The sequence below is a fragment of the Hemiscyllium ocellatum genome, chromosome 11, assembly GCF_020745735.1.
Source record: "Hemiscyllium ocellatum isolate sHemOce1 chromosome 11, sHemOce1.pat.X.cur, whole genome shotgun sequence".
Lineage (NCBI taxonomy): Eukaryota > Metazoa > Chordata > Chondrichthyes > Orectolobiformes > Hemiscylliidae > Hemiscyllium > Hemiscyllium ocellatum.
In genome coordinates this window covers 74770381-74783844 of record NC_083411.1, presented here as the reverse complement: position 1 = coordinate 74783844, position 13464 = coordinate 74770381, and the positions used below count along the sequence as shown (strand labels likewise).

At 38.0% G+C, this 13464-nt stretch overlaps 1 protein-coding gene across 1 annotated transcript in view; it reads right to left on the bottom strand.

Moving 5' to 3' along the window:
- Positions 1-571: 571 nt before the first annotated feature.
- Positions 572-13464, bottom strand: part of aifm1 (apoptosis inducing factor mitochondrion associated 1) — a 50511-nt gene continuing 37618 nt past the window's right edge. The window contains exons 11-17 of the mRNA XM_060832211.1: positions 13025-13132; positions 11525-11613; positions 11263-11403; positions 7419-7561; positions 7168-7292; positions 6024-6220; positions 572-860 (exon numbers count right to left, since the gene is read on the bottom strand). Of these exons, the coding sequence (XP_060688194.1) occupies positions 789-860; positions 6024-6220; positions 7168-7292; positions 7419-7561; positions 11263-11403; positions 11525-11613; positions 13025-13132 (875 nt within the window). The 3' untranslated portion in view covers positions 572-788. The remainder of the gene's footprint in view (positions 861-6023; positions 6221-7167; positions 7293-7418; positions 7562-11262; positions 11404-11524; positions 11614-13024; positions 13133-13464) is intronic.

Sequence of the window (13464 nt, the reverse complement as noted above, 5' to 3'; positions counted from 1 at the left end):
TTTGATGCCCTAAAGTCCTTCAATAATGTTGTAAGATAATGAAGTTTTGGAGAACTGGTTTGAGCTGTTAGAAACGAAAATAATATGGTCACTGTTCATAAATCAGTGAAGCAGTTAAGGGAAAGAGGCCTGAAGTGACGAGACACAGAGCAACTTAAAGGATTTTGTTTCTGCAAAAATTAGCCTTTTCCATGAAGAAACTGACAGTTATATTGACAGAAATCTTTTACCCATGGTAATGTTCTTTTTTTTTTCAGGTTGCCTTCTGAATACTTTTAGGAGCTTTTCATAACGCTTAGGGGAAACTAAGTGATCTGCACTCAGAGCTTGGATGCTGCTCCTATGAAACTCCCCACAATTTTATGTATTAATTGACTCATCAACAAGATAGACTCCATGTCCAATTATTCCTGTCTGTTTTGAATTATCAATCTGAAACTGATGTGGAACTTAAATCTTTAAATCTGAGCTGTCTTGTCACATCCTCATTGTTACATCGGTACATAAGCTAAGAACATAACTGAACAAAAAAAACCATGAAAAATTTAAATGGAAATATGCTTTCAAAATGTAATTTTTTTACATTTAATATTTAGTTCAGAAAATCTTGATCACTGTGTGCACATGGTACAAATATGTTTACTTGGTCAAATTGTAGATGATGGGAAAGTTCACAAAATATTACTTTCTTCCTCTGAAAATTCAAGCTCTTGATTTCCTGCATGAAAGAATGTTTACAATTTAAAAAAAATCTAGACTCTTATATACACAGTTAAACTTTGGGTATTCTAATCTTCATGAATGTTGAATAACTTCGCAATTTCATTGAGGTCATCATGTTCTTCACCATCCTTAATGACCTATGGAAAAAAAAGCAAATTTATAAGAGGGATTCATGAGACCTTTGCAGCATTGTGTTAAAATGCCTTCCTTTGGGTTTCCCCACTGCACCATACACTTCCTCCACCAAGCGTGTACACTCTGATCATCAGCTTCCAATGTGGCAAACCACTGGTGGCCTGGACTGAGTAGTCTTGGACCCAAGACCATCTCCGATATGGTATGAAACTTGTATAGGAGAATTGTCCCTAAAGTTTCTACCAATGTGATTCTAAATTGTCTCCTGAAAGACACAGTGAGTGACAGAGGAGAATGTGTGTGGAGAAATGTGAATATGAAGCAGGATCTTGCTACTATGGCAATTAATTAATTGATCAAGATAATTCTATGATCCATGAACAGAAAACACTTTTTTTGACTGGAACTTTAAAAAGTTCCATGTAATTTTTCTCATTGTTGCTCAGTTCTGCTTTTATTATGAAGCAATTCTAAGCTTTTAACACACAGTAACATGAACAAATCCGATTAGAATATTAAGTTACAGGTGTCAGAAATGGTTTATTAGTATGTAATACTGAAATTAAATTAATTAATGTGCTTAATAAAAGTCAGATTTCCTCTGACTTTTTCCTACTGATCTACTGTTTAAATACTCCTCCTGCTATCCATCCTACAGGTAGCAGCCACATTATTAATTATTAGTCCCTGAATGGCTGAATATGGCTCTATAAATACAGTTTATTCACTTACTGTGAACAAGTTCATGAATTAGCTGCCCCTGTGTGGAGCCAAATTACATGAGCGGCAGCATGGCAGGACATCAAAATCATGAAAGGCTTTATATAACTTTATGCTCCTGGTGGGATTAGACTAGGAAATTCACCATAGAGGAAAAGATGTGGTAGAGATTTGATTAATTTGATATGTGTTTTACTCTGCTGTCAAATTAAGATTGTGAAGTTTTTCTATTTGATTTCAATTTTGCATCAGTCAGCTACTGTCCAAAAGCCTTAAGCAAATTGTGCATTCTTAGTTAGAGATGTTTTGCAGTACTGCAGTAACAATAACAATGAACATCCCATAGCGAGCTTCACAGAAATGAGACAACATTTCTCAACAAATAGCTTCATACATTGAAGTAGCTGTTCAAATAAACAGTGCTGCATGCAAAGACTTTAATGTTTTTGGTGTTTATTTAAGGAGCTGAGCATTTAAAAACATTTCAACAGAAATATATTGGCAGGGGCAGATATGTCAGCCGTGGTTCAGATAGGAGCCCTGTTGCCTGAGTCATAAGGTTCAGATTCAAGTCTCACTTCAGTGTTTAAGCATAAAAATCTATCCTGACCCTCCAGAGAACCAACACAGTATTATCAGAGGTACCATTTTTCGGAGGAGACATCATATAAAGGCACCAATTGTCTACTGGGATGGATGTAAGATTCCATGGCACTGTTTAGAAGAGTAGCGAGTTAACACTGGTGTTCTAGTAAATGTTAATCTATCAATTAAAAAAAAATCATCATTATGACATTGTTTGTCGGAAAATTGCTGTGTGTGAACTGACCGTTGTGATTCCTACAACAGCGACACATTTCTAAGTTCTTTATTGGCTGTAAAGCACTAATGAGATGTCTAGTGGTCATGAAAAGCACTTTACAAATGCAAGTCTTTTTCCCCAGTGGGATTTGGGGTGGAGCTGGAGCAAATTACTAATATAGGTATGGTCATTTAACCATGAATGCCTTCAACAAATTATATTGTCTAATTAACATAAACAAGAATGAAAAGCAACGCATTTTGAAATGACATAGCTCAGCAGTTCCATTCTAACATTTAACCGGCTCCATATTTTGTACAATAGACAAACTTTTAGAAGCTGCTAGTTTTTCAGCTCTTTAGCCCTAGATGACTATGGGACACTTAAAAGTTTTGAAGAATGAAGTGAACAGAGACTTTAACAAAATCAAATAGCATTCTCTTTGTGATGTAGCAAACGTCTCTGGGTTGTTCACAGTGACTAAACAAAGTAGCGACTTAGACCAAGCAGCAGAAATTACGAGGGGAGATCAAAAACGTATACTGTGAGAACACACTTTTTTTTGGGTTTTAATAAAACTGGAAGAATGGTCAAGAAATCCTGAGATGCGAGAGTCATTTCCAGAATGAATGCCTGCAAGCTTTTCTTGCTGGATTCCTATCCTTTCATCTCATTACCACCTCAAACTCTGCTGTCTGTAATCTATCCCACAATAAGACTGATTTTCCAAGCATCCTTACTCTTGTTGACTAAAATGGTACTCAGCAACATAATATCTCAACTTTATGGTTTTTATCCTTGTGTTTAAACCACTCTCCCTTCCCTTTCTTCAAGAGGTCTCAAGTCCAACAAACTCTCCCAACTTTGGTCTCTTTTACAACAATTCCTTTCTCTCTCTGCCATTGGGATCTATCCAAAACCCATGCTCTGGAATTCCTTTGCTCAAGCTCTTCACCTCTATCTCTGTCCCTTGAACCCATCATAAAATCAAGATCTTTAACAACCCTCTTAGTAGGTTCTCCACTTTTAGATAAGAGCTACAAGACCATTGGTTGAAGTAGTAGACCATTCAGCCCTTAGAGTCTGCTCTGCTATCTAATGAAGTCATAGCTGATCTGCTAATTCTGAACTCTATTTTTCTGCCTCGATTCCTTTATTGATAAGAAATCTGCCCCTCTCACCCTTCATTAGACGTAATGATCAAGCATTTACAGTCCTCTTGGTAAAGAATTCCACAGATTCCCTACCCAGAGAAGAAATTCCTCCTCACCTGTCTTAAATGGGCAACCTTTTATTTTGACCTTCTAGTCCTAACACTTTCCCAAAAGGGGAAACAAACACCCTGCATCTACCTTCTCAACCCACAAGAATCTTGTATGCTTAAATGAGGGTCACTTCGCGTTCTTCTCATCTTATTTATTTCTATCTTGATGGGGTGGTCCATTTATATTGAAAGTAGCTTTAAAAATGAACACATTGCTGTTAAAATATAGATTTGGAAGTTCACCTTCAGATGAAATCGGCTTCTGTGGTTCTGAATAGTCTGGGTCAACATGAAGCAGTGAATAGGGACAGAAATGGAATTACTGACAGGCAAAGGGATAGCATTAGCTGGAGAAGGTTGAGACCAACACAAAACTGCATAGAAAGTTTCTGCATATTTGAGCATTGCAGATGAAACCATCTGAAAACCGCCATATGAAAAGAAATCACTTCTTTTCATATTTTCTACCATCAATTACATTGGTTAGGATTTATTTTGCCATCCCAATTTAGTTTTATAAAAATCCATCAACTGGTCTCGTTCATTTTTTCAAGTGCGTTAGAACCAATGGAAATACTCTAATTACCAGACCATGGGGCTGCTCTGTCATTACAGGTAGGTTAAACCATCACCAGTTGTCTGAGGGGCACCACGTCTTAGGCGAGGGAAGAAGTTGAGGAGAATCTTTTGTGATAATCTCAGCTGGTGCACAAATTAAACCAATGCTCTTGGGATCACACTGCATCACAAACTGAAACTATGAAATGGTTCAGCATAATGTATAAAAGACATTTTCAATGATTTTTGACAAGGTTGTTCATAAGTCTTAGGCTGGATACACTAATGAAAACAAATACTTAGGTCTGGCAAACATATTATTCTGCATCGTTACCATTTTTAAATACACGGAGGTGTTTTTTAAATATAGAAAAAGGAGCAATAGCATCATGTTAACAAGTTGCACTAGTTCTTTGCAGATTTTATACTGGTCATTATGCAGATGAACTTTAGCTAAATTAATCAATTTTGTGCACAATTGTGTTCAAAGCAGAAATTCTAAACCAACAAGTGAAGGAATTTGGAGAAGCACAATCTTTCTTTCTTATGTGGAAACTTAGAATACATTTAAGTTCCTGTTCCAGAAAATAGATAAGGAAGTGACGTGGATGAGGTTTAAGAACAGACCCTTAAGAGAATGCAAAAGGTTGTAAAGAAAAAATATGAGTAAGAAACCACTGCTAGAGATGCCTGGGCATTGTCAGGCAGGCAGACAGGTAAAAGTTGGGAGATTGAGAAAAAAATGAGTCCAATGGGCCTGGACAAAGTCTCGAGATGATGAAACAAAAGCAGAAATTGCTGGAGAAACTCAGCAGGTCTGAACATCTGTGGAGGGAAAAATAGAGTTAATGTTTTGGGTCAATAACTCTTCTTCAGAACGGTGCCAGAAAAGTTAACTCTGCTTTCTCTCTACAAATGCTGGCAGATCTGTCGAGTTTCTCCAGACATTTCTGTTTTTGTTTCAGATTGCCAGCATCTGCAGTTCTTTTGCTTATTATAAGTACGATGATATGGTTGACTTTGAAGCTCGCAAAAGTGGACGGCATTGTACCATGTTCACAATCAATACCCCAATTGGCTCTGTACTTTGTGCCTTAGGGAGGACACAAGTTGGAGTGGAAGAATTTGAATCCTTCATTTTCACCAGTAAAAGTTTTTATTTAAGTTTGCATTCCAATCCCAAGCAATAAAAGTGGCCTTGTTATGAATTTAAATTTGCTTATATTAATTTAAAGAATATAAATAATTGAGTAAATGCACTGGTAGGATTACTGTAGATCATTAAAACACAATTACAATGGCTCCAGAGCCAAATAAGTTGCTTAGTGCCTGTATTTTACTAGGCAGCTAAATTAGTGCAGTTAAAAAAAATTGCAACTAAACAGTCAGTCAGTCAGTCTGTCTCTTCTGTGTAGGAGAGAAGGATAATATAATAGAGATCTTTAAAATTATAAAGATGGTTGTGATAGATAAGAATTTTGCACTTGTGGAGAATCTAAAACTAGAGACTACAAAATAAAAATTCACAAATCTAGCACGGAATTCAGAAGAAACTCTTCAACCACCCCACCTTGGCTCCCCCCAAAAAATGTGACTTAGAATGTGGAACTTGCTCCTACCTGGAATGGTTGAGACAATTGTACAAACGTATTTAAAAGGGGTATGAGTTAAGTCCATGATATAGAAAGATACATTGATAGAGTGAGAATTAGGAGTAGGATGGGAAGGAGACTCATGTGGGCCAAAAATACCAGTGCAATCTAATTAGACCAAATAGTTTATTTCTATACAAAACATGCAATGTAATAACGCGCAACTAACCTTTCTGGCAATCGGCATCCTATTAAAGATATTCCACAACAGAATTCCCACAATCACTTTCTCTCTCAAATAGAAGATGACACCTTTTCCGTAGTCTTCCCCTTCCTGAGGTGGATGAGCTGAAGAAGCAGCACCAGCAGATACATTTACAGAAGTGGCTACTTCTTCGGTTTCACTTTCTGAACGGATTCCTGTCCCTGCATTCAAGAACAAAACATAAAACAATCATGGTTACAACGATCTGATTGGAGGAAAGAAACTGCTTAATGAGTCGCTAATATTCCAATCACATAGGGTACGTTCCATTGCAATTTCATATGCCATCTACAGAAACATATACCCTATAAAGCAACAGCCACTGATTAGTTATTGACAACCAGAATCCTGGAGATTTGCAATCTTTTTGTCTTGGAGTAATATTACCACTAATAGCATTTTTACTAAAACCTTATCATCAGCTAATACCAGCAAACAGCAGGGAGCGAGGATTGTTAAACATTACAACTAAAACACTGGTTAGACAGAGTCCAGTCATATACGTTTTAGTCAGTTCTATTTCTAGTTCAGACACCACGAATTCCAACCACGATGAATAATTGTTTCTCATACAGACAGTCAACTGCTCACCCATTATCCCTTATAATTAATACATTACCATCATCTGTTTCCTCAAACCATTTGGCTTTCTGTAGATCCTACTAGATAATAACAAGGATAGGTTTGTTCTGGTGTTTAAATTTAGCAACAGGTCGTCTCAGGTCTAGTTATTTTCTTTCCAGAGATTGAAAATGGATGTTATATGCCTAACCTGATTTTCCATTCTGCTGAAGTCAATTCAGCAGGACATCCATTCCGCTACTGTCTGTTTTCTGTCACACTGTATATTTAAATTCAGGTCAAACACTTCAAAGGCAACTTATTTCAAAAAGTTGCAGACTTTTGAAAGATATTAAATAAAAATGAACCACCAATTCTAATGTCATTTTAATACAGCATTAGTTTGTTTAAGGAAAAGAAAAATATTTAATCCAATAACAGAATTATAAAACATTGGACATATAAAAACACAAACAATACAAACAAGCTGATTACAGATCAATTGTGCCATATATTTGTTTCTAAGAAGAAAACGTTCTGTAATTACCAGATTCTTGTGTCACAGCTCTGGGGGTGTCCTTAGCAGTTCCCTTAGCAAATACTCCCACAGTAGGTAAACTACTGTCTACAATACCAATAGCTTCATATCCTACATCGGGCCCTAAGTCACTCCTATAAAAGAAAGAATTAGTTAGATCTGGAAAAACATGTTACATATTGTTACAAAATTGGTTAGTACGAACCTTTGTTGCCATTAAAAAAAAACGTACTGAAGCTAGATACAAAGCTAATTCATACCAAAACATTGACTGATGCCAGTAAGGCTTTGCAGCTCCAGTCATGTTCTCGCCAGCCAACCTGCCACTCACAACAGCATGGTCATGGTGTTCCACACGCCTCCTTCCTAATTTAACATCATAGAAACAAGCAGCATCTCCAGCCTGCAGAACAAAAAGAAAACTCAAATAAACATTACACGTTTTGTTAAGAAGGTCATGCACAATTTGCCTCTGAAAGATTGAATTTAATATTTGTATATTTCTTAAGTGGAAAACGTTGGCATAACTGCTCAATTTCACAACTTTACCTAAATTTATCTTTACCTGAAATTAAAACAACTTGCTAAGGGAAATAATAGAGATTATATATAAATAAATTACATGAAACATAGATCATACTTTCACATTTTGACACGTCCACCCTGAAACAATACAAGTCACTAATGATGTATTTTCAAAATATGAAGGATTCTGGGTAATTCAAGATGGAGGACAGGAAAAATTTCTGGCTGTATAACAGCTGCTCCTTTTTTGAGGTGTTTTAGGTGCTGGAGGTGATTTCCTCAAATTCCAGGAGCAGCAATTATTGTTTTATGTGCTGTTGCATTGTTTTGGAACTTTGGAAATAAAAGTCAAAACAACAGCAGTTTTAAAAGGGAGAAGAACAGACAAAGGAAGCACATGGTGAGGTCAGTGCAGGAGAGAGAGAGAGAGAGAGAGAGAGAGACAGAGACAGAGACAGAGACAGAAAAAAACTGACAACAGACTGAACCTGCACAGTACTCCCGTTGCTGTTTGAATTCATGTATCGCTGGACATCAGAGTGTCTGGGAAAATTAACAAATAGCGAAATTCACAACTGATCTTGGAGGAACTGTTTGGGTGAAGTTCACAGCACAGAATCAGATAAGTTAATGGTTTTAAGTGGCCTACGGAAAGTCTACAGAAGTTAGTAGAGTGGATTTTTTTTGATTATATGTTTTTTGAGATAGGTTTCTTGATTAAACTTAGAACAGAAGCCATAACTATTAATCTAATCTGGGGCAGTGTATTGAAGAGGAATAGGATGGTGTTATTTTCTGGATTGTGAAGGAGCAAAAAAATGGCCTTTAATACAGTGATATGTGCTTCTTGTCAGATGTGGGAGTTTAAAGAGAATTTAAGGGTTACTGCGGATTATATCTGCAATAAATGCTGTTGGTTGTGAATCTTATCAGATCGAATGGATCGGTTGGAAAGAAAGTTAGAAGCAATGAGGAATTTGCAATAGCAACAGTATGTGATGGATGGCATTTTTAGGAAGGGGAGAAAGTCTCAGATACAGTCATATAGATGGGTTAACTCCTGGAAAGCTAAGAGAGGTAGGCACCTAGTGCAGGTGTGTTCTGTGGCTATCCTCATTTTAAACAGGTATGCTGTTTTGGAAAATGTAGGGGGTGATGGATTCTCAGGGGAACGTAGCACAAACAGCCAAGTTTCTGCAATTAAGACTGGTTTTATGGCAACGAGGGGTACGTCAGCTTCCAAGAGATCAATTGAGTTAGGGGACTCTCTAGTCCGAGGTACAGACAGACGTTTCTGTGGCCAACAGTAAAAAATCAGAATGGTGCTTTGCTTCCCTGGTGCCTGGATCAAGGATGTCTCAGAGAAGGTGCAGAATATTCTCAAGGGGGAAAGGGACCAGTAAGAGGTCACTGTCCACATTGAAACCAACGACATAGTAAGGGAAAAGGTTGAGATTCTGAAGGGTGATTACAGAGAGTTAGGCAGGAACTGAAAAAAAAAGAGGTCCGCGAGAGTAGTAACATCTGGAATACACCCACTGCTACGAGCTGGTGAGGGCAGGAAAAGGAGGATAGAGCAGATGAATGCATGACTGAGAGCTGGTGTATGGGAGAAGGATTCATATTTTTGGATCATTGGAATCTCTTTTGGGGGAGAAGTGACCTGTACAAGAAGGATGGATTGCACCTAAATCGGAAGGGGACTAATATACTGGCAGGGAGATTTGCTAAGAGCTGATCGGGAGAATTTACCCTGGGAGATAGTGAGGAAAGAGATCAATCTGAGACTACTACTGTTGAGAAGAGAAGAGAGTCAAACAATCAGGACAGGCAGGGTCAAGGTAGGACTAACAAATTAAACTGCATTTATTTCAATGCAAGGGGCCTAACAGGGAAGGCAGATGAACTCAGGGCATAGTTAGGAACATGGGACTGGGATATCATAGCAATTAGAGAAACATGGCTCAGGGATGGACTGGACTGGCAGCTTAATGTTCCAGCATACAAATGCTACAGGAAGGATAGAAAGAGAGGCAAGACAGGATGGGGAATGGCGTTTTAGGTAAGGGATAGCATTACAGCTGTGCTGAGGGAGGATATTCCTGGAAATACATCCAGGCTGGAACTGAGAAATAAGAAAGGGATGTTCACCTTATTGGGATTGTATTATAGACCCCCTAATAGTCAGAGGGAAATTGAGAAACAAACTTGTAAGGAGATCTCAGCTATCTGTAAGAATAATAGGGTGGTTATGGTAGGGGATTTTAACTTTCCAAACATCGACTGGGACTGCCATAGTGTTAAGGGTTTAGATGGAGAGGAATTTGTTAAGTGTGTACAATAACATTTTCTGATTTAGTATGTGGGTGTACCTACTAGAGAAAGTGCAAAACTTGACCTACTCTTGTGAAATAAGGCAGGGCAGGTGACTGAGGTGTCAGTGGGGAAGCACTTTGGGGCCAGCGACCATAATTCTATTAGATTTAAAATAGTGATGAAAAAGGATAGACCAAATTTAAAAGTTGAAGTTCTAAATTGGAGAAAGGCTAATTTTGACAGTATTAGGCAAGAACTTGCAAAAGCTGATTGGGGCAGATATTAACAGGTAAAGGGACGGCTGGAAAATAGGAAGCCTTCAAGAATGAGATAATGAGAATTCAGAGAAAGTATATTCCTGTTATGGTGGGCTGATGGGCCAATGTGCTGAGAAGTGGCAGATGGAGTTTAATTCAGATAAATGCAAGGTGCTGCATTTTGGGAAAGCAAATATTAGAAGAACTTATACACTTAATGGTAAGGTCCTAGGGAGTGTTGCTGAACAAAGAGACCTTGGAGTGCAGTTCGTAGCTCCTTAAAAGTAGAGTCATAGGTATAGTTATAGTTGGTGAAGAATGCGTTTCGTATACTTTGTTTTATTGGTCAGTGTATTGAGTACAGGAGTTGGGAGGTCATGTTCCAGCTGCATAGGACATTGGTTAGGCCACTGTTGGAATACCATGTGCAATTCGGGTCTCCTTCCTATCGGAAAGATGTTGTGAAACTTGAAAAGGTTCAGAAAAGATTGAAAAGGATGTTGCCAGGGTTGGAGGATTTGAGTTATAGGGAGAGGCTGAACAGGCTGGGGCTGTTTTCCCTGGAGTGTCTGAGGTGGAGGGGTGAACTTATAGAGGTTTACAAAATCATGAGGGGCACAGATAGGATAAATAGACAAAGTCTTTTCCCAGGGCTGGGGGAATCCAGAACTAGAAGGCATAAGTTTAGGGGGAGAGGGGCAAGATATAAAAGAGACCTAAGGGGCAACTTTTTCACACAGAGGGTGGTACGTGTATGAAATGAGCTGCCAGAGGGCATGGTGGAGGCTGGTACAATTACAGCATTTAAAAGGCATTTGTGGGGTATGTGAATGGGAAGGGTTTGGAGGGATATGGGCTGGGTGCTGGCAGGTGGGACCAGACTGGGTTAGGATATCTGGTCAGCATGGATGGGTTGGACCGAAGGGTCTGTTTCCATGCTGTACATCTCTATGACTCTATGGCTTTTAAAAATCAGTTTCCAAAAGACTATGGTCAATATACTCACCACCCAAATATTTGAGCGTGCTTGCAATTCTGCATTTACTCTAAATCCACCTAAGTCTGAGTCCACCTCCATCCTTGCTGACTTTGCTAATTCCACACTAGGCTCAAGACCCACCGCTGCAACAACATGATCAGTCTTCATCTGCAAACAGGACAGCAAAGCAACTGAAGGTGGTTTAACTGGACCTTTGATTAACAAGACTGAAGTACTTTTTAAATACTGCACATCTATGGACTTGCAAATTTATGTTAAGAATACTCACTATTTGCCCATCCTTAAGTTTCAGAATAACTTTGTTATCTTGATATTTTGCAGATTTCACAACTGTATTGGGCATGACATTAACACCCTCTGAAGAAAAAGAATCTTGTTACATAACAGTTGCAGTATTTCTGATCTATATTAATCAAGAAAAGGTTTTGTACATAGTGGTTCACTGAATAAGAGACCATTAAGTTCGTACCATGCAATTTTTGTTTCAAATAATATTCGTACTACACAAGTGATGACCATTTTCAACAAAAAAAATCTAACCACCACCTCTTGATATTCAGTAACATTACCATCAGTAAATCTCCCACTATCAGCATCCTCGGGAATTATAACTGTAGCCACAAAAATACTGCAGTACAAGAGCTGGTCAAAGGCTAGAAATTCTATAGCAAATAAGTCACCTTCTGACCCATCAAAGCCTGTCCACTATCTACAGGACACAAGACACCAATGTGATTACAATACCCTCCATATGCAACTTCACCAGTACTCAAAGAATAGGATAAAAACCTCTGTTTCAGGAAAGTTTGTTGAGGGGTTTGTCGCAGGACACCCGAGAGCAGCCAGGGCCTCAATTTGATCTGTTAGCCGAAACATAACACCCTCTTGCTACTGTACTGGAGTATTAGTCTACATCTGGGAGAGAGTGAGGTCTGCAGATGCTGGAGACCAGAGTCAGAAAGTGTGGCACTGGAAAAACACAGCAGATCAGGCAGCATCTGAGGAGCAAGAGAGTTGATGTTTCGGCATAAGCCCTTCATTAGGAGTTCTAAAAAACATCAATTCTTCTGTTTGTCGATGCCATCTGACCTGCTATGCTTTTCCAGCATCACACTATCAGTCTAAATCTGTATGTTCATCTCCAGAATCCATAACATTCTGACTCAGAGAGAAGAGTGCTATGAACTGAGCTACAAGCTGACATACTAATAAGAAATTGGTCATATCTAACAGAATAGTGACACTGACTAGATAAATGAAATGACGTAATCCTGTTCCTGCAATTTACTTAAAGCTAATTTTAAAGAATAGTTTTTTTGCTTAACCCCTACCAGAAAGCTTGTAATAATACAAATCCAAAAGAGTAATGATCCAAAACATTTCATTTTATGGTGTGACACAAAACAGAACACGATACATCTATGCTGAATGAAACAATTTAATCTGAAGTAATCAGCAAAACAAAATCTTTGATGGGAAGAAGAAAACACAAAGGGGAGAGAGATAGGATTTTCCCATCAATGGTAAATAAAAGTCATTTCCCCTTGTCATATTGATTCTTAAACTTTCACAAGATTTAAAATTTGATTTTTTATATATATGTAGAGATTTGTTTACTGATATCTCTTTAATATTAGCCAAAACTTCACAGAAATTGCAAGTATGTTTTACTTTAATACACCGAGAAATAAAGTTTCAGAGTTTAATGCCCTCTGCCAACTAAATCCTGCAAAATTAGATTCTACAAAGAGCAAACAGGAATATTTACCTTTTCTTACTTTCTCAGTTGTCCAGTTGCTAAGGTATTCAGGGAGAATTTTGCCCATATTTCCTTTCTCTGGAAATAGCTGAATCACCTCCAGTTCTGTATTTTTTGCTGTAATTTATCATATTACAGTTAAAAGAAACTATAACATTATTAGGTAAGGAGGTAAGTCTTTGTTCATTTAATACTTGCTGATCATCACGAGAATTATTTGCAAACACAAAAAAAATTGTTAATTGAGACATCTGACACATGGAGGACACATATCTGTTGACTAGAAGGACAGATTAGCCAAGCATTGTTATGCTTAACAGACCTCTTTTCCCTCCTGAAGGTCCCATGATATGCAACTCTCGATGAAATGGACAAAATCTCTCACTGATTTGGCCATTCTATACTTGTGACCAAGACAGAGAATGTCAGTAGTCATCCATTCATTCAGC